This window comes from Peromyscus leucopus, chromosome 19 (assembly GCF_004664715.2).
Source record: "Peromyscus leucopus breed LL Stock chromosome 19, UCI_PerLeu_2.1, whole genome shotgun sequence".
NCBI classification, from domain to species: domain Eukaryota; kingdom Metazoa; phylum Chordata; class Mammalia; order Rodentia; family Cricetidae; genus Peromyscus; species Peromyscus leucopus.
The window spans coordinates 24,088,530-24,109,639 of NC_051079.1; the positions used below are offsets into that span (position 1 = coordinate 24,088,530).

Consider the following 21,110-nt stretch of genomic DNA (forward strand, 5'->3'; position numbering starts at 1 on the left):
CCAGGTTTGATTCTTAGCACACATATGGCAACTTACAACCATCTGTAACTCCAGTCCCAGGGGATCCGATGCCCTTTCTGGTCTCTGTTAAATTAAAAAAAAAAAGTGTGTGTGCGTGCGTGCGTGTGCATGCATGCATGCACATATATACGGTCAGCATTTGGCAGCCAGAGAATGACTTGAAGGAGTGGCTGGGAATGGAGCTCAGACTGACCAGTGTGACAGGAAGTGCCCTTCCCCTTTGGTCCACCTCAGCGTCCTGTCCACTCCTTCATTGCCCCTCCCCAGTCCTTAAACTCTATAGTGTAACAGTGTAGTATTATAGTGATATTATGTGTCATTATTCTAGTATTACATTGTATCAAGTACTTTAAGTAACCTACTGGTGATGACTTAAAAGAATATCAAAAACGGGTAGTGAAGTACAGTATCATATGAGGGACTTCCACCAGACTTTGGTAGGGGAGTAGGCAACATGGCCCACTAGGAAGTATGGCCTCTAACCATTCCCCTTAGCTCCCAAGGGGCAGTAGTACTTGACTTCTCTCCCTTTTGTCTTAGGTTGGTCTTCACTCGAAAGGGGGTACTCCGAGTAGAAGGATTTCTAAGCCCTCAGCAGAGTGACCCTGATGCCATGAACCTGTGGATTCCCTCTTCTTCCCTAGCAGAAGGAATAGACCTAGAAACCTCAAAATACATCTTGGCCAATGTTGGGGACCAGTTCTGCCAGCTTGTAATGTCTGAGAAGGAGGCCATGATGATGGTGGAACCACACCGTAAGTCGCCCTTCCGACTGCTTCCGGCTGCTCTGCCTGCACTCTTGATTTTCTTTACTGAAGAGAAAGATTGGGAGGAGAAGGCATCTGCTAGGGATGCATTCTTCTGATAAGACTCCTCTTTGGAGCAGCCTATAATCAAGAGCATAACTGTACCTACCAGATCTCATCTTTTCAGTCCTGACAATGAGTAAAGCAGAAGCTCTTCCTTACTATTCCTTTCTTGTTAGTCATACATCTGCCTAAGAACCATGTGGGTACCACTTTGGGATGGCGTCATCCTGGCTTCAGGATGTGAACAAAATTGCATCAGTACCAATGGCTCGTTGAGAGACGTGATGCTGTTGAATGCTTTATTTCTCACCTAGAAGAATCATTATTATAGAGAGACAGTGCAAATGTACTGCGTACTCTTCCCAAACCAAAGGAAACTACTAGGAATTTATGCTTCAAATTTCAAAAGAGAAATTCTCTTGTCAAGTTCTCCCTAGTTAAAGATTTTATACTACCTATTTTATTTTTTGAGACAGGGTCTCATCTAGCCCAGGCTGGCTTTAGACTTGTTATATATTTAAGACTGGCCTTTGGACTCCTGTTTTCCCACCTCCACCTTCAAATGTAGGAATTACAGCCCAGCTAAAATTGTATTGTTTGTCAGCTGATAACGTGGAACATTAATGTTTTATAGACAGGAGGTCATCCTATTCCCTACAGTTACTACAACCCCCTAACAACACTGAGTGTTCCGTGTATTTGTTTCTCTTAGCATTATAGAAGCACAAGCCTGTTTATTTTTACAATCTTTATCACTGGACAGAATGCCATGAGTGCCTTGTCAGTGGGTCTGGGGTTGGATGCTATCAGTCATAGTGGTCACTACCAATAATGCTCTTCTTTCCCCAGAGAAAGTGGCATGGAAGCGAGCTGTGCGTGGAGTGAGGGAGATGTGTGACGTGTGTGAGACAACCCTCTTCAACATCCACTGGGTGTGTCGAAAGTGTGGATTTGGGGTCTGCCTTGACTGTTACCGGCTCAGGAAAAGCCGTCCTCGGAGTGGTGAGTAACACTGTGTCTTAGGCAGTTCTAGATATGACTGGCAGGCATATATTTATGAGCTTTGGCGATTGCATCAGACAGGAACGGGCTTCTGCCTCCTCTTTAAGATGCTTGGCTTCTTTTGTCTTTGTCATACATAACAGGTTTGTTTGTTTGTTTGTTTGTTTTGAGACACATAACATTTTTTTTTAAGTTCTTTTTTTTTGAGACAGGGTTTTTCTGTGTAACCCTGGCTGTCCTGGAACTCACTCTATAGACCAGGCTGGCCTCGAACTTACAGAGATCTGCCTGTTCTTGCCTCGAAAGGGCTGGGATTAAAGGCGTGTGCTACCACCCCCCACCCCCACCCCCACCCCGGCTCAACATCTTTTTTTTTTCCAAAGATTTGTTTTATTATTTTTTAATTTTCTGAATTATGTGTTAGTCTTGGGGTCTGTGCACAGGTGGGTACAGGTTTTCACAGAGGCTAGAAGAAGGTGTGGGATCCTCGGAGCTGGAGTTATAGATGGTTCTGAGCAGGCTTCTATGGGAACCAAACTTAGATCCTTTGCCAGAGCCATCATGTCAGCCCATTGTTACGTTTAAAATTGCCAATACTCAGCCTATTTGGGAAGCCTAAAATCAAGAAGGATTATTCCCTTAGGCAAGTCTCTACCACTGAGCTAAATCCTCAGCCTACATTCACCTTTTTCTTTTTTAAAAAGATTTATAAAGCTGGGCACAGTGGCCCATGACTTTAATCCCAGCACGCAGAGGCAGAGGCAGGTGGATCTTTGAGTTTGAGGCCATCCTATCCTGGTCTACATAAAGAATTCCAGGAGAGCCAGGGCTTCAGGAAACTGTCTTGAAGATAGGAAAGAAAGATTTATTTTTAACTATTTGTGTGTATGCATATCTGTGAATGAGTGTGTACGTGTAAGTACTGTGCCCTCAGAAGCTGCCTAGGAGTGGAGGCACACGCCTTTAATCACTTGGGGTACAGAGGTAGAAGGTCTCTGTGAGTTCAAGGCCAGCCTGGTCTACAGAGCAAGTTAGGACAGCCTCAGCTATAGAGAGAGACTTGTCTTAAAAAGCAAACAAACAAAAAGCCAAACTAAAGCAGGTAAGACGTCAGACCCCTGGCCTGGAGTTACAGCTGTTCTTAGCTGCCGTGTGGGTGCTGGGTACTGAGCTCAGATCCTGTACAAGGGCAGTGTGTGCTTTTAACCACTGAGCAGTTCCAGGCACCAAGTCACTGCTTTTTTCTTTTCTCAGACTAACCTTTTTTCTTTCTTTTCTTTTTTTTTGTTTGTTTTTTGTTTGTTTGTTTGTTTTTTCCAGACAAAGTTTCTCTGTGTAACAGCCCTAGCTGTCCTGAAGCTTGCTTTGTAGACCAAGCTGGCTTCAAACTGAGACATCTCCCTGCCTCAGCCTCCCAAGTGTTGGGATTAAAGGCATGCGCCACCACATCCAGCTCAAACTATAAACCAGTAGTTTAATTTTTTTTTGCGGAGCTGAGGACTGAACCCAGGGCCTTGCGATTGCTAGGCAAGTGTTCTACCACTGAGCTAAATCCCCAACCCCCAGCAGTTTAATTTGTAAAATTGTGTTACCATGCTACCAAATTCTGTGCTTATGAGCTGTCATTTTCTCTTCCTTCCTTCCCTTGCCCTTTGGCCCCTACTAATTAATTACTTTCTCTGTAGATTTGAACATTCATATCATATGGATGGACTCATAATATTTGGCCTTTTGTAACTGGCTTCTCTTATCATAATACTTTATCCTCAGGTTTGTCTGTTATAGTACATAGAAAAAGAAAAGAAAGCTGCCCACAGAAGCACAGAACTTTCCTTCTTCTGTGTTCTACCTGACTCAGCCAATTAGTTTGTTGGTTTATTTAGTATGTTTATGGGTGTTTTGCCTGCATTTCTTTAAACTTATAATCAAAATCAGACTTTCCATAAAGAAAATCTAGAAAGGTAGGAGTGTGTAGATAGCAAACTACTTATTATGCATTTTATGTATCAGAATGACAGCCAATTTATCAGAAACCATATAGGCCAGAAAACAACATCGTAACATCTTAAAGTGTTGAAAACAAACCATATTTAACACTCAAAATATTTTCCGAATGTGAGAAAACTTGTTTTCAGACCACATTTCGGAGCGCGTCCAGTCGCTCTGCAGTGTGCTGCGTCATTGCACTGGACTCAGCAGACTTCCTTCTGGGAGGGAGGAAAAAGCAGGCTGTAAGAGAATAGAAGGATGGCAGGAAGGCCCGAAGATAAAGGTGCTTGCTGCCAATCCTGCTGATCTGAGTCTGTACCCAGTTCCCACATTGTAGAAGAGTACCAACTCCCGAAATTGTCATCTGATCGAAATAGAGTGGTTTGATGGGGCTGGAGGAGTAGATCAGTGTTTAGAGCACTGGCTGTTCTTCCAGAGAACCTAGGTTCAATTCCTAGCACCCACATGGCAGTTCACAACCGTCTGTAACTCCAGTTCCAGGGAATCTGACATCATCACACAGATCTACATGCAGGCAAACCAATGCACATAAAATAGGAATAAATAAATATTTAAAAATTTTTTTGAAAGTGGTATAATACAGTTGAGGTTCACACAAAGAAATGAAAAATATTCTTTTTAATATATAATACAAAAGGCCCTTTTCCCCTACTCAATTTTAATCAACTTTTCAAAATAATTGCTAGGCAAAATACAATGCTGCACACTTGTAATCACAGCCTAGGAGACAGAGGCAGTAAGATCATGTTGGGAGCCAGCCTGGGCTGTGTTTGAGACCCTATCTCAAAAACTGAAAATATGTCAATACAACTGCTAAAACAAAAAAGAAAGGAGGGGCAGGATGGCTCAGTGAGTAGAGGCACGTATGCCGAGCCTGAGGACCTGAGTTCAACCCCAGGAGCCACGTAGCAGGAGGAGAGGGCTGACTCCTCCAGGCTGTTCTGTTTCTCTGTGCATGGGCACACACATGCACACAAATAAACAGATGCAATTTAAATAAAAAACACAGGTGGCAGGAGCGATGGCTCAGTGGTTAGAGCACTGTCTGCTCTTCCAGAAGACCTGGGTTCGATTCCTAGTACCCACATGGCAGCTCACAACCATCTACTACAACTCCAGGTTCAGGGGATCTGAAGCTCTCTTCTGGACTCCTGGGGTACTAAGCACACATGAGGTGCAGAGAAATACATGCAGGCAAAACATGTATACATAAAATAATAAAAATAAAGACTACATTTTAAAAATAAATAAATAAAAATAAAAAACACAACACAAGGGCTGGAGAGATGGCTCAGAGGTTAAGAGCACTGGCTATTCTTCCAAAGGTCCTGAATTCAATTCCCAGCAACCACATGGTGGCTCACAACCATCTGTAATGAGATCTGGTGCCCTCTTCTGGCCTGCAGGCATACATGCAGGCAGAATACTGTATACATAATAAATTATTAAAAAAAAAAAAAAACACACAACACAAAAATGGTATATTTAGGAGTTTTTAACTTTAAAATAAAATGTATAGGGAATGGAGAGATGGCTTAGTGGTTAAGAGCACTGATGGCCTTCCAGAGAGGCCAAGTTCAATTCCCAGCACCCACATGGCAGCTCACAACTGTGTCTAGCTCCAGTAACAAGGGGATCTGATGTCCTCTTCTGGCCTCTGGGCACTGCATGCACATGGTGTACATATATACATTCATGCAGATAAACCAGTCATACACATAAAATAAAAATAGTGTACCAAGCAGTGGTGGTGCACGCCTTTAATCCCAGCACTTGGGCAGCAGAGGCTAGCCTGGTCTACAGAGCAAGTTCGAGGACAGCCAAAGCTACACAGAGAAATTCTGTCTCAGAAACCTTCCACCCAAAAAAATTTTAAATTAAATAAGTAAAGAAAAAGAAAAGAAAATATGTAACAAATAGTAGCACAAAGTTGTGAGTGTGTATGTGTGTAAGTATGTGGAGTGTGTAATAGCTGAGGATAGACCATGCTAAGGTAAGGACTAACACTGCTGACCTAGTCAAGTAAAGTCCAGCTGTGAGGCTGGAGAGCTGGCCTGTTGACGAGCGCGCTGTCTGCACTTGCCCAGCTGTTCCTTCACAGCAGCATCCGTATCAGACTGTCCCTAGACTCCTTAGACTCCAGGACAAGGGGGCGGGGCCCTCTCTGGCCATGGCAGGCACCTGTACACATTCAGCATTCATTCACAATCACAAGGGAAGTACATTTTTTAAACCTTCTTGACATCTGGCAGCAAACCCCTATAATCCTATGCTCAGAAGAAAGCAGGAGTGTGCAGAGTTAAGGGCTGACTTAGGCTGTATAGCAAGTCTGAGGCCAGCCTGAGAGCCGAGAAAACCTACTTCAAAAGAACCTACTTTAAGCCTGGCAGAGGCTGGGGCATGAGGATCTTGAGTTTGAAGCCAACCTGAACTAAACCTGAGCTCAAGTCCAATCTCCACTTCATAGTCAAATCCTGTCTCAAATAAAACAACAATTTCAAGTGGTACTCAATACAGATGACTTCATCCTGTATGCTTCTGTTTATATGAAAATTTAACAAGAAAAAATTAAGTATTAAAAAATTCATGAGTGGGGCTGGGGATGTCACTCAGTTGCTGGAATGTTCACCTACCATCCATGAAGCCCTGGGTGTGGTCAAGCAGTCCTGTAATATTAGCGCTTGTCAGGTCAAGGCAGGAGCATCCGAAGTTCAGTGTCATCTGCAGGTACTTGAGCTACATCAGACCTGGTCCAACAAACAAAACAAAAACAGCAATGTCCAAGATTGAAAGAAGGGTGTTAGTGCAAAGTTGGTGGAGGGATAAACCTACTTTAGATTGTTGGTTTATCTTTATAAAGTGTAAGACAGTAGAGCAGATTGTGTGGTTTAGTTTTTAAGTTAGCTGTTGCTTTCTGTGGCTGTAAGAAAATTGGCCTTTGAGGTTCTGAATCTTCCTCTTACTGAAAGAGATCCATCTATGACCCCATAAAATGAGAAGTTAATTTCTGTTTCAGAGACAGAAGAAATGGGCGATGAAGAAGTTTTCTCCTGGCTAAAGTGTGCAAAGGGGCAGTCCCATGAACCAGAAAACCTCATGCCTACACAGATCATCCCTGGCACAGGTAGTAAAAAAGTGTTATTTTTTTTGATTTTGTAGTGATGAGTATTGAACTCTTGGCCTTTTTACATGCTAGGTCAACATTTCACCACAGAGCTCCATGCCTAGCCTGAGTGTATTGGTTTATCGGGTGTGTGTTTTGTTTTAAATTTTTATTTGTTTACTTACTGTGGGGGGCATGTGTTGTCTGCATTTATGTTTGCCTCCTGCATGCCTGGTGCTCCTGGAGGTCAGAAGAGGGAATCATATCCCTGGAACTGGAGTTACAAAGGGTTGTAAGCCACTGTGGGGTGCTGGGGATTGAACCCTTGTCTCTGTAAAAGCCATCTCTTCAGCTCCATTGTTTTAGTGATTTTTTTCCCTTAATTTTTCAAAGATTTATTTTTATTATGTCTATGTGGTATGTCTGTTTGCAAATACCCATGGAGCCCAGAAGTAGGGGAGGGGGCATCAGATGCCATCCCTGGAGCTGGAGTTGCAGGCAGTTGCCAGCTACCTGCCTTGAGTGCCAGAAGAGCAGGAAGCACTGTTAACTGCTGGTTCACTCGAGGCCCTGTGTCAGCCTTGCAGACTGGCCTGAAACTCACTATGTAAGCAGGCTTCTTGCAGTTAGGATCCTCTTGCCTCCCGGGCCTAAGTACTGGGATTATAGGAGTCTACTATGACGTGCTGTTTTCTACTGGCTGGGATGACCCCAGCGCGTCACGCAGGCTAGGGAAGTACTGGGCCAACCAGGGTCACATCCCCAGCCCACAGAAAGTGATTTTTTGTAGCACAAGCAGGCCTTTAACTTGGGGCCAGTCACTGGATCTATGGGACTTTTCTCATTGCTGTGAGAAAAGTCCCAGGAAAAGCCACTTCCGGATTGTATTCACAGTCAGGGTCCAGAAGTGAAATGCTGGTATTGGGCTTGCTTTTCCTCTTTATTCAGTTCTGGGCCTCAAATCCTACTAATGTTACCACCCCTGCTGAGGATGGGTCTTCCCTCTTCACTCAGACCTTTATGGAAATAGGCTCAGCACACCAGAGTTGTGTTACCATAGTGATTCTAAATCCGATCACGCTGACGCTGATCAACATCACACTAGACTTCTGGCTTTAAACTTATGAAACTCTAGCTCAGGGGCTGGAGAGGTGGCTCGGTGGTAGGAGCACGTGCTGCTCTTCCAGAAGACCCAGGTCCAGTTCTCAGCACCTACATAGGACAGCTTACAACCACGTATAACTCCAGGTCCAGTTCTCAGCACCTACATAGGACAGCTGACAACCACTTATAACTCCAGGTCCAGGGCTCCAGTTTCCTCTCTTGGCCTTCAAGGGCAACCAGGCATGCACATAGTACACATACATACATGCAGACATTCGAGTGAAAGAAAATCAAAACAAACGGACAAACAAATGTACTTTCTGGGCAGTGGTGGCGCACGCCTTTAATCCCAGCACTTGGGAGGCAGAGGCAGGTGGATCTCTGAGTTTGAGGCCAGCCTGGTCCATAGAACAAGTTCTAGGACAGCCAGGGTTACACAGAGAAACCCTGACTCAAAAAAACAAAATAAAAAAATAAACATTTTTAAAAAATCCAACTGAGGGCTGGAGAGATGGCTCAGTGGTTAAGAGCACCGACTGTTCTTCCAGAGGTCCTGAGTTCAATTCCCAGCAACCACATGATAGCTCACAACCATCTGTAGTGAGATCTGGTGCCCTCTTCAGTCCTGCAGGGATATGTGCAGACAGAACACTGTATACATAATAAATAAATAAATCTTTAAAAATAAATAAATAAATAAATAAAAATAAAAATCCAACTGAGAGCTGCCATGATGCTTCATAATTAGACTTCTAGAAGCAGAGGCAGGAGAGGAGATTGCACTGGATTGGAGGCCACCCTGGCTCCATAGTAAGTTCGGGTCAAACAAACAATAATAAACAATCATCAAAGTACCCAGCTGGGGGATGGGAATTTAGCTCCGAGCAAGGCCCTCGGTTCTCTGCTCAGCGTGCAAGGGGATTTCCAGCCCAGCACACCACACCCTTGCGTCTGTGAAGATGGCCGCTGTCTTGACGGAAGGAAGGACTGCTCGTGTTGGGTCATAATCCCAGTTCACTGCAGCAGGTCCTCCTCAGGAGAGCAAAGCCAGCCTGGGTCCACTGGTTCTGTCTCCAAGCAAAGCGAGAGCCGTAGTCCACGTGCGCGTGTCCCGTGTGCTCACTTACCGCCTCCTCCCCCCCAGCGCTGTACAACATTGGAGACATGGTGCACGCTGCCCGGGGAAAGTGGGGCATCAAGGCGAACTGCCCCTGTATCAGTCGGCAGAGCAAGTCGGTGTTGAGACCTGCTGTCACCAACGGGATGTCACAGGTACAGTGTGGGGCCACAGCCGAGACGGCTTGGGTTTTCTCCCTTCCTTCCTTCCTTCCTCTCCTTCTTTCTTTCGTTTTAGAATTATGTCAGAGTTAGTTCCAGAAGGGCAGTACGGGGGCAGGCGGGGTGGGGTGGGGCACAACCGAAACTAAGTGTGTATGGAAAGGCCATAGGGCCCTGCTCTTTTATACGCCCATTAAAACAAAAGTGAATGCTTTCAATTTAAAAGGAAAAAAGACTTAAAAAAAATCAGTCCCTGCTACTCAGGATGTGAGGTGACAGAATTGTGAGTTTTGAGGCTCCTCTGGTCAGTGTATCAAGACTACATCTCAGGAGCCAAGTCAGAACAACAACTAAGAACCATAGTCTGCAGCTTACGTTTGATCTCTCAATCCCCCAGAATGGATGAGCGCTCTGCGTGTACACCTACCTGCACGCCAGAAGGGGGCATCGGGAGTTTGAGTCTTACTCGCTTTGTTTCCCACAGAACCTAGTATGAACTGCCGGCGCACTGTAGACTCAAGACATGTATGTGGAGTTAGAGGATGGATGAAATGACATTGTCTGAGACAGTTCTGGATTGTTCTTCCCAGACTGCAGACAGCCCCGGGTAGTCAGGTTGAGCTTTCTCTACCCAAGTTCACCCTCTGCGGTGCTTCTAACTGGCACTCTCAGCTTCCGGGAGAATCCCAGCGCCTCCTCCAACTGACCCTCTAACCCTCGGTGTTTCAGCTTCCCAGTGTAACCCCTAGTGCCTCTTCTGGAAACGAAGCTCCCTTCTCAGGCGGAGGCGGAACCACAGCGGTCACAAATCCCGAGCCGGACCAAGTTCCCAAAGGCACCGGCACTGACAGCAGGTCTGAGGAGCCCCTGAAAGCAGAAGGCTCTGCATCCAATAGCAATAGTGAACTAAAAGCCATCAGGCCCCCGTGCCCTGACACGGCCCCCCCTCCTCTGCCCTGCATTGGTTGGCGGATTTAGCAACGCAGAAGGCTAAAGAAGAAACGAAAGGTGAGATCAAGCACCTGAGCCCTGGCTGTGGAAGGAGCAAGCGTTGGGTTTTGTATCTGACATGTAGCCATGTCCATTTGGAGAGGTGCCACTTGCTTTCTCTGGCTGAGCACACAGCATGAGGGATTCTCTTCTGGTTTTTTTTAGAAAGTGGAGCGATCCTGGTCCTTACCTAGAACTCCTCCTCAGTCAGAATCGAGTTGGTTTGTAGTGAGCTTCCTCCTGGTGTGTTCTGCGGCAGAGCTGACAGACAGACAGAAAGCGGGTCGTTTTGAACAGGGTCTCAGCTGGCCTTGAAAGGAGCAGCCTGTTGTTTTGTTTGTTTGTTTTTCCAGACAGGGTGTCTCTGTGTAGCCCTGGCCATCCTGGAACTCTCTCTGTAGATCAGGCTGGCCTTGGACTCAGGGATCTGCCCAGCAGCCATTTTAAATGGACTTTAGAACCCCCTGGGAATTATTTTTTAAATGCACTTTCTTTCACCCCACTTAGAACCATTCATTAAGTTAGAATTTCTTGAGATAAGGACTGATCTCCATTTTTAATAAGTATCACTGATGATTCCAGTTCAAGAGCTCTGGAGACCCACTTAGACTTTCTTAGAAGATAAAAGGTAGATGAGAATAAAGGAATTTTGTGATCCAAACATAGACAAGAAGAAAGAAGTAGAGAATCTTTCTGTATCCCTGAAACCTGTGTTCATAGCTTCCAGCCTTGTCCAGACCCCACCTAGCAGTGTTGGGAGATTCGGTGTCTGCTGGCTATTCTCCCTGTCTAATGCTCTCTCCCGTTATCTTCTTACAGAAGCAGGGTCCCTGAGGTCGGTGCTCAATAAAGAATCTCATTCACCCTTTGGGCTGGACTCATTCAACTCCACTGCAAAAGTCTCTCCATTGACTCCAAAGCTTTTTAACAGTCTGCTACTGGGTCCCACTGCCTCCAACAGCAAAGCTGAGGGTTCTAGCCTTCGAGACCTCCTTCACTCTGGGCCCGGAAAGCTTCCTCAAGCCCCCCTGGATACAGGCATACCCTTCCCGCCTGTTTTCTCTGCATCCTCAGCAGTAAGTGTCTGTCTACAACTCTAGCCTTTGGTGTTCTTTCATGAAAAAACTGTCACATGTCTAGATGATTGAGTCAGGGTATCCTGGTGCCTGTGTCCTTTACATGGTCAAGCCAACAAGATCTCTTTTAACATTGAGTTCTGGAAATGTTTGAAGTCAGTAAAAATTAAGGCTTAGTGGTAGAAATGCTCAGTATGATGACCTAAGTTCAATTCCTAAAACCCTCAGTGGAAGGAGAGAACTTTCCTACTGCTAAAAATTGTTCTCTTACTTCTACGTGGTACCATGGGAAAGCACCCATCCATACAGATCTCACACACACACACACACACACACACACACACACACACACACACACACACACGCTTTTTTTTTTTTTTTTTAAGGAAGTTAGTAAAAATTGAAGTCTTCCTTTTTGGGGCTCCATCAGAAAGTTATTACATTGATCCGCTTCATTTTCTTGCAAACACTCGATTTTTTGTAAGCTGAGCGGTGCATTCTTAGTGTGCTCTATTGGATTCAAATCTCTAAAACCTCCAGGATAGCCCCTGGTCTCCTGTACTCCTACTCTTCCCTGATGTTCTTCCTTGGTCAGTGGCTTCTCTGTCCTTCTGGTTGCTCATCCCCAAGTTGGAATCATTTGGAACACTCCTCTTAGAGTTCACACATCGTTTGTCAGACGTTTGTGTACCACATGCATGCCTGTTTCCCTCAGAGGCCAAAAGAGGTCATCGATCCCTTGGAACAGTCCTCTACATCCAGTGCTTGATGTGTAGTTAGGGATGACTTTGGACTCCTAATCCTCCTGCCTCCACCTGCCAAATTCTGAGAGTACATACCTGTGCCAGCACACCTGGGTTTTTGCTCCAGTCCCACCCTCTACACACAGTTGCTTTCATAGCACTTATAATATGTTCTGTTGTATTTCTCTTGCCTCTACTAAAGGCATTTTACTCACTAGTACATATCGTTAGTACCATGGTGTTTGACAAGTGGTCGTTTTTTTACTAAGTGCTGATGGAATATGTGAACTCTCAGAATACAACAGTTAAGAGAATAGAAATGGAATGGAGGAGCTAGAAACGGCTCAGTGGTTAGGGGCGTTGATGTAAAGGACCTCTGTTCACTTCCTAGTGCCACATGGCAGCTCACAAGCCTCTGTAACTTCCATTCCAGGGGAGTGATGCCCTCTTGGCCTCCGAGGGCAGCAGGAATGAATGCACGTGGTACACAAACAACATGCAGGAGAACACAAACATTACAAAAAGGTCTTCCTGGTTTCCCTTTCTCTTTTCGGGTCACCAGTGCGTGCGTGTGTGTCAGTGCGTGTGAGTCAGTGTGTGTCAGTATGGGAGTCGCTTCTCTCCTCCCATCCACTGGGTAGGAATCGGGCATCAGACTTGGTACCAATTGGCTTTCTACCTGCTGAGCTGGCTGAGACAGCATTATCTCTTGAGTGTCACTTCAGAAATGGTGTCACATGCATATAGTTTGCAAACTACATGCAAACTACATTTGCTTTTCTGCTTTTCAGTGTATATCTCTTGTAGATTAAACAAGTACATAAATATATTTCTGATGCTATTTATGATTAATGGGTGCCGTCTGAAATCATAGGTAGTTGGATCTTTATGATGTAGGTTATTTCTTTTTAGATAAGTAATTTCAGACATATATGTTTGTACTTGCATATACCCTGTTTCCTTTCCTGATTCCCACCCCACCCCCACCCCCTCAACATTATGTGATTATTATATTTTTAGTCTGTTGAGGCAGGGTTTCACTATGTAGCCCTGGCTGGCTGGGAGTGCTGTGTTGACAGGGTTGGCCTTGGACTCACAGGGACCCACCTGCCATCACACCCAGCGGTATAAGTGGACAGTACTGCAGAAAGTGGAGTCCTTTCTGCTGTGACTTTCTCAGGGTGCCTTCCCCTCCGGTGACTGTGAGCTTTCCTCCTGTCAGCTGAAACAGGAGAATTTCCAAGTAGATGGTAACAAAAGGAGGACTGGAGAGTAGAGACTACTTTTAGAGTATGTGGTTCTCAGATAGTGATTGTTGAGACAAGTGTTCTGTGCCAGGAAACTGCTACCTTTCTAGTACCTGAGTGGACGCTCACCTGCCACTGTGGATCATGTGCAGAGTTCAGCTCTCCTTCTACTTTGTGGGTCCCAGGAGAGAAATCAAGTCACCTTTACCCACTGATCCATCTCACCGATCAAGAGAAAGTTTTCTAAATTAACCTTTTAAAATCAGTTATAGCATTTTATGAACTCTATAAATGCATGTACTTAACAAAGAGTTCAGTGCTAAAGATGTATTTCCCGGGTCTTAAGAGATCTTCCTTACCAGGCTTGGAGGCACACACCTCTAATCCCAGCTCGAGGCAGAAACAGGTGGCCATCCTGGTCTACAGAGTGAGTTCTAAGACTACATAGAGAAACCTTGTCTCAAAAAGACAAAACAAAAAAGATCTGTACTTTCATAAATGTAAGAAAATACTAAAGGTTGAGGAATTTAAGATACAAAAAATTAGTGACTTTTTGCCATGTCCGTGTCCTGTCCCATCCCGTCCTGTCTCCCTGTCTGTCCGTCGTCCCCCTCCCCCAATTACAGAAGACATCTTAGGAATTTGTATGAGATTTAATTAGATAGATAGAACTTGGAACTCTAACTGCGAGAGAGGGAGACAGTTTTTTTTTAAATGTTCTTATGGTGCTTGAGTCACGCTTACCCGCGGTTTGTCTGTGAAGGGAGTGAAGAGCAAAGCCAGCCTACCCAACTTTCTCGACCACATCATTGCCTCGGTGGTAGAAAATAAGAAAACCTCAGATTCTTCAAAGCGGTCCTGCAACTTGACAGATACCCAAAAGGAAGTGAAGGAGATGGTGATGGGGTTAAATGTGCTAGACCCCCATACTTCTCATTCCTGGCTCTGTGATGGGAGGCTTCTGTGTCTCCATGACCCCAGCAACAAAAACAATTGGAAGATCTTCCGAGAGTGCTGGAAACAAGGCCAGGTAAGCAGAACTGAGTTGGTTTTCCTGCCTGCTGTTTCCCTGGCAGTCACAGCTGCCAAGGAACCCTAGGCCTGTCTGGAAATCTGCTGCCACGAAGATGTATGTACTGTACGTTCATTAAAGACGTCCTTGCTATTTCAAGTTGACATTGCTTTTCAAAATGAAGGAAAGCTGGTGATGGTGGTGCACGCCTTTAACCCCAGCACTCAGGAGGCAGAGGCGGGTGGATCTCTGTGAGTTCCAGGCCAGCCTGCCTGGTCTATAAACAACTGTCCAGGACAGCCAGAGCTGTCACACAGAGACGCCCTGTCACAAAAAGCAAAGCAAAATCAAGGCGATCCCTAAGAACACTTTGTGCATCTTTTAATGTTAGGCAGTACTTTGTATTTGTAATACAAAGTTGAAATTCCAGTGGGTACTGAGCTGCCACTGGTGATTCTCACCTTTGGAGGAGAACCCCAAGTGTGGTGCTGGATGGGGTGCAGGTATGAGTTGGAGTAGCAGGACTCTGGGTATTTGAGTCTTCAGTGGTGTATGTGATCATGTGATGGTGCTCCATGATTTTTATACTTTAGTGGGTACTTGAGGAAGGAAGCACTTGCATTTTAGTGTGAGGAAATATTCCCAAAGTTGCCTTTGCCGTTTGTGTCTCCTTATCTCAGTACTGACAGATACCAAGTAAGAAGTTCCTCAGTGGTGTCCCGAGGGAGAGCCTACTGTAACCACAGAGTAGAACCCCTCCCCATTCTCTGTAGCTAACAGAGGGACGACTCTGTAGATTCTATACTGGAGAATAACAGTAGGTTTTCCTATTTCCTAGATTGTTCTGATAGGTTCTCTTTGTTTCCACAGCCAGTGCTAGTTTCAGGGGTCCATAAAAAGCTCAAGTCTGAACTCTGGAAGCCAGAAGCCTTTAGCCAGGAGTTTGGAGACCAGGATGTGGACTTGGTGAACTGCAGGAACTGTGCTATCATTTCTGACGTCAAAGTTCGGGACTTCTGGGACGGCTTTGAGATTATATGCAGTAAGTAACTTTGTTATCAGGTTACGTAGTGACAGTGGGTAGTGAGCATCCAAATACTGCGCCTGAAGTGTCGGGAGGACCTTCTGTCTCAGTGCCCGCTCGACAGCTGCATGGCAGGCCTGTGGCTCCCAGGACAGGCCTGTGGCTCAGGTAACACATGGGTTGCATGGAGCTCTGTAGCACTGAGGAAGGGAGCAGGACTCCTGTGAAATGGAGAGACAAGACACAGCGGCGGGTGGAGAAAGCAAGCCCACTCAGCTGGTCCATGGGAAATAGGAGCTTTTATCTCCAGAGACTCGGCCCCTGCAAGAACAGTTTTCTGAGAATGTTGTCTGTCTGCTAGAGAGACTGCGGTCAGAAGACGGGCAGCCAATGGTGCTCAAACTCAAAGACTGGCCCCCTGGGGAAGATTTTCGGGACATGATGCCAACAAGGTTAGTGACTTGAGGGAGTGCCATCCTCAGAGGCCTGTGCCTGGCTGACATCATCACAACATAATCACAGACGAGAGCACTGCCTCTTTTTGTCCCCTGTAACAAGCTGAGTCATCTCTCCTGCCCTTCCTTAGGTTTGAAGACCTGATGGAGAACCTTCCTCTGCCAGAATATACCAAACGAGATGGCAGGCTCAATCTGGCTTCTAGGCTACCTAGCTACTTTGTAAGGCCTGATCTGGGACCCAAGATGTACAACGCCTATGGTATGAGGGAGGGGACAGAATGTCCCCCTGGGGGACTGCTGTTGTCATTTCATGCACAGTGATGATTGGGGGCAGGTGACAGGTGCTGGGCACGTCATACCCAGGGTGGTTTTGAGTGTTTCCTTTGTCAGTACTGATTCGTGAACCGTTCATAAGCTTATAAATCTATTAGAAACAGTTTCTTCTCACCAGGCGGTGGGGGTGCACACCTGTAATCCCAGCACTCAGGAGGCAGAGGCAGGTGGATCTGTGTGAGTTCGAGGCCAGCCTGGGCTACAGAGCAAGATCCAGGACAGCCAGGGATACACAGAGAAACTCTGTCTTGGGGAAAGAAAAAAAGAAAAAAAAAAAGTTCTCAAATTCTACTCAAGCAGACATATTCTTAGTTTTATCCTCTAGTTTTGCTAAAACTAAAGAATGCCAAATACCTCATGCCTGTATTCTATTAAGTTCAAAAATGACCTAAAGTAAAATACTGTGAAAGTTGAGTTCTGTCTGAATGTCCCTTATGCTGTAGGTTTTGAACTTCAAGAAAGGAGCCATTTTCAAGCAGTGGCTTGGTTCCATAATGAGAGCTGGTTCTATGTGGACCCAGCTAGAAATGAGTCTTAAACTGTATGCAAGATAAAGGTGGTGCTTTAGCTGATGCAGTTCCCACGCCTCTCCCCTCCCTGCCCTGCCTGCTCTCCTCTGCCCTCTGTGTACCCAGCCCCTGTACCCTGTAGTGCTAGAGATTGAACCTAGGGCCTGAGCATGTCAGCCAAAGCATTCTACCACTGCACTGACTTCCTGATAAACAGGTGTACCCTCCTCTCCCAGGGCTACCTGAGCATAGTTTCAGGGTTGGCATGGATCCTTTGGAATAGCACCCCTTCACCTTTCATATTTTCCTCCCTTCTTTAGGCTTGATAACAGCAGAAGACAGAAGAGTTGGTACAACAAACCTTCATTTAGATGTGTCTGATGCTGTTAATGTGATGGTGTATGTTGGGATCCCTGTCGGGGAGGGTGCTCATGATGAAGGTAGGTTTTCTAGAAAGATCACTTTAATGCGGCTTGTCCTAAGAAGTAGAGTAACTGATGCTTCTCCTCAGTCCGATACGGTGGCTTTTTCTTAAGTTCCTTCCAGGTTTCATGTGCACCTGGTAAAAATAGTTATACAACGGGAAGTTCTAGCAGAGTGCTGCTTGTAAACCTTTGACTAGATTCTTGCCTTTCAGGTAATGTTCAAGTATGTAGCCTACAAAAAAAGGACAGAGGACTGGGGCCAGGGCACAGTGCTTAAAAGTGCACTGCCGGGCTGGAGAGATGGCTCAGTGGTTAAGAGCACTGGCTGTTCTTCCAGAGGTCCTGAGTTCAATTCCCAGCAACCACATGGTGGCTCACAACCATCTGTAATGAGATCTGGTGCCCTCTTCTGGCCTGCAGGCAGAACACTGTCTACATAACAAACAAACAAACAAATAAATAAACAACAAATCTTTTTTAAAAAAAGTGCACTGCCCTAGCCAGGCAGTTGGTGGCGCACGCCTTTAATCCCAGCACTCAGGAGGTAGAGTCAGGCAGATCTCAGTGAGTTTGAGGCCAGCCTGGTCTACAGAGTGAGTTCCGGGACAGGCACCAAAACTACACAGAGAAACCCTGTCTCGAAAAAAAAAAAAAAAGTGCACAGCCCTTGGATTCAGTTCCCAGCACCCACAGCAGGAGGCTTACAACCTCCTATAATTCCAGCTCTAAGGGATTTGATGCTCTCTAGCACCTGTATGCATGTGGTACACAAACTCACACACACATACATGTAAACAAATAAAAACTAATAACTTTTTTTAAATAAGAAAGGACTGTTGGTGCACTCCTTTAGTTCCAGCACGTGGGAGGCAGAAACAGGCGGGTCTCTGTGAGTTCGAGTCCAATCTAGTCTACAAAGCAAGTTCTAGGACAGCCAGGGCTATACAGAGAAACCTTGTCTCAAACAATGAAGGAAAAAGAAAGAAAGGATTGACCATCTACTTGACTTATTACCGTATCAACTGTAGAATGGTAAGTGGCAAAGCCAGGTCACGTGCACAAGATGGGACATAGGAGTCGAGCTGGTAAATGCTTGTCAGGCAAGCGTGAAGACCTAAGTTGGATTCCCGTAAGAAGCCGCAGTGGCCACGCACACCCTTAGTCCCAACACTTGGAAGGAAGAGGCAGGTGGATCTCTGAGAGATGAAGGCCAGCCTGTCTATGTGGTGAATTCCAGGCCAGCCAAGGCTGCATAGTGAGACCCTGTCATTCTCTCCGACCACCACATGGGTCCCTGGGGTCCAGCTCAGGTCGTCAGACACGACAGCAGGAGCCTTTACTGCTGGATGATCTCACCAGCCTCCAAATGAGTTGTGATTCTTTTTTAAAAATGGGGTCTGTGTAGAACTCCATATGTAGACCATGCTGGCCTCAAACTCAGAGGTCCGCTTGCCTCTGCCTCAAGTGCTGAGATTAAAGGCCTGCACCACCATGCCTAGCAAGTTTTGGTTCTTGATTCTTGTGATATGACTCAGATAGAGAAGAACGGAGCCCAAACTTGTTTTGATGGGCATTTTCCCTAGAGGTCCTGATCAGACTGCTCACTTTGCCATCACCACTTGTTCTTTTCAGAAGTCCTCAAAACGATTGATGAGGGAGATGCTGATGAGGTGACCAAGCAGAGGATTCATGACGGGAAAGAGAAGCCAGGGGCTTTATGGCACATCTATGCAGCCAAGGACGCAGAGAAGATCCGAGAACTGCTCAGGAAGGTACGCCCCTGCTGGGCTGCGTCCTCAGCTCCAGGCTGGGAGCTAGGAGCCACCAAGGTCTCTCACGTAAAGTCGCTTGGTAGTAAAGACCTGTTTAGACAAGGCATGGTGGGGGCCTGTAAAATCTGACTAGGCCTGGCGGCGCACGCCTTTAATCCAGCACTCTAGAGGCAAATACAGGTGGATCTCTGTGAGTTCCAGGCTAGCCTGGTCTACAGAGCAAGTTCCAGGACAGCCATGGCTACAGAGAAACCCTGTCTCAAAAGGCCAATAAATGAAGAAATAAAAAACAAAAACATAAGGTTCTGGGTTCCATCTTCAGCACTGCTAAAGAAAAGAGAAGACCTATTGGCCAAGAAACCTTTCCAAATGCCCAAGGGGCCTGAGCTCACACTAAAACGTGTTCAGCAGAATGAAGAAGATACTTTGTGTATTTAAGGGGTAATGCATTCCATGACCCCTAGGAGGCTCCCTGCATCTTTTTTTCCCTATATATGCATACTGGTACTAAATACTGAGTTAATAAGGGTCAGTAAAGGTTCAACAACAATGGTACTAAAACATACCAGATAAGAAGAGGTTATCTTGTGAAGCTTCTTTTTTTTTGTTTGTTTGTTTTTTGAGATAGGGTTTTTCTGTGTTAGCCCTGGCTGTCCTGGTACTCCCTCTGTCGATCGGTCTGCTCGAGCTCAGTTTCACCAACCTCTGCCTCCCTCCCGTGTGGTGGGATTAGAGCCATGCACCACTGCCGGGCTCTGTGTAGCCCAGGCTGACCTCAAACTCATGGTTCTCCTGCCTCCACCTTCTTGAGCAAATCCTACTAGTATGTGCCCCACCCTGGCTTATGAAGGTCTCTTCTGAGTTGCCCTCATGGCTGCTTTTGTCCATTGGGAGCCGTTACTGCATCAAGAGTATTGAACACGTGCTCTCTGAGACCTCACAGGCGTCTAAACCTCACAGGCCCTGAGAGACAGCTATTCTGGACGAGGATAGCACGTGTCTAGCATGAGGTTGTGCTGGACAGTGGAGAGACTTTGTCACCATAATAAACACGGTTTCAAACTTCAAATCCTTTCTGGACTTTTCCATGTAGTGTTTTTAGAGCACAGTTGACCGTGGGTAAATGAAACTAGAAACTAGGGAGGAAAAGCTACTTTTTTTTAAAAAATTTTGATTATGATTTCAGGTTGGAGAAGAACAAGGCCAGGAGAACCCTCCTGATCACGACCCAATTCACGACCAAAGTTGGTATCTGGACCAGATCCTCCGAAAGCGACTCTTTGAGGAGTATGGTGTGCAAGGCTGGGCCATTGTGCAGTTCCTGGGCGATGCCGTCTTCATCCCTGCTGGGGCCCCACACCAGGTGGGGTGACAGTGGAAGCTGGCCGAGCGGCTCCACGGTGCTGCCCTCTGTGGCTCTAAGTGGCAGCATTCGGCTGGTCGCTCTAGTATCATGAGTTGGCATTTTTTTTGTTTTGTTTTGTTTTGTTTTCATTTGATTCCCTGTAACTCTAAATGCTTATTTGGTTGTTTGTTTTGGGGGGCGTTGTTTTCTGGGTTTGGTTTGGTTTAGGTTTTTTGTTTTTATTTATTTATTTATTTTTTGTTGTTTTGGTTTTTTGAGACAGGGTTTCTCAGTGTAGCTTTGCGTCTTTCCTGGAACTCACTTGGTAGCCCAGGCTGGCCTTTCCTAGAACTCACAGGGATCTGACTGCCTCTGCCTCCCGAGTGCTGCAATTAAAGCAGGCACCATCAAGCCTGGCTCCTAGAATGTTTTAAACAGTGCAGACTATTACAGAGGTAGACAGTTATGGATCAGCTACCTGAACTATCCCAAACTCCTCATTCTGACTTTCAATCTAGGCTTCTTCCCTGAGGAAATCTTACTAATATATTATATTAGCATTGTGCTAGATATTTTTCAGACCATTTTCTGTGAAAATACTAATGTTTTTATATTTTAAAAGTTGGTTGATTGGTTGGTTGGTTTTGAGACAGCCTGGCTATGTAGGCCTGGCTGGCCTGGTTCTCACTATGAAGATCAGGCTAACCTCAAACTCAGAGATCAGCCTACTTCTGCCTGGTTAATACTGGGATTAAAGGCGTATGCTACCACAACCAGCTTGTTTGTTTGTTTTTCAAGACAGGGTTTCTCTGTGTAGCTTTGCGCCTTTTCCTGGAACTCACTCTGTAG

At 45.8% G+C, this 21,110-nt stretch overlaps 1 protein-coding gene across 1 annotated transcript in view; it reads left to right on the forward strand.

The window, feature by feature from the left end:
* Window positions 1–21,110, forward strand: part of Kdm3b (lysine demethylase 3B) — a 62,836-nt gene that overhangs the window by 38,080 nt on the left and 3,646 nt on the right. Inside the window, 14 exon segments of the mRNA XM_028886789.2 lie at window positions 562–776; window positions 1,680–1,832; window positions 6,859–6,966; window positions 9,194–9,321; window positions 10,057–10,264; window positions 10,267–10,335; window positions 11,137–11,393; window positions 14,147–14,413; window positions 15,266–15,437; window positions 15,781–15,871; window positions 16,006–16,136; window positions 17,040–17,159; window positions 18,777–18,916; window positions 20,103–20,279. Of these exon segments, the coding sequence (XP_028742622.1) occupies window positions 562–776; window positions 1,680–1,832; window positions 6,859–6,966; window positions 9,194–9,321; window positions 10,057–10,264; window positions 10,267–10,335; window positions 11,137–11,393; window positions 14,147–14,413; window positions 15,266–15,437; window positions 15,781–15,871; window positions 16,006–16,136; window positions 17,040–17,159; window positions 18,777–18,916; window positions 20,103–20,279 (2,236 nt within the window).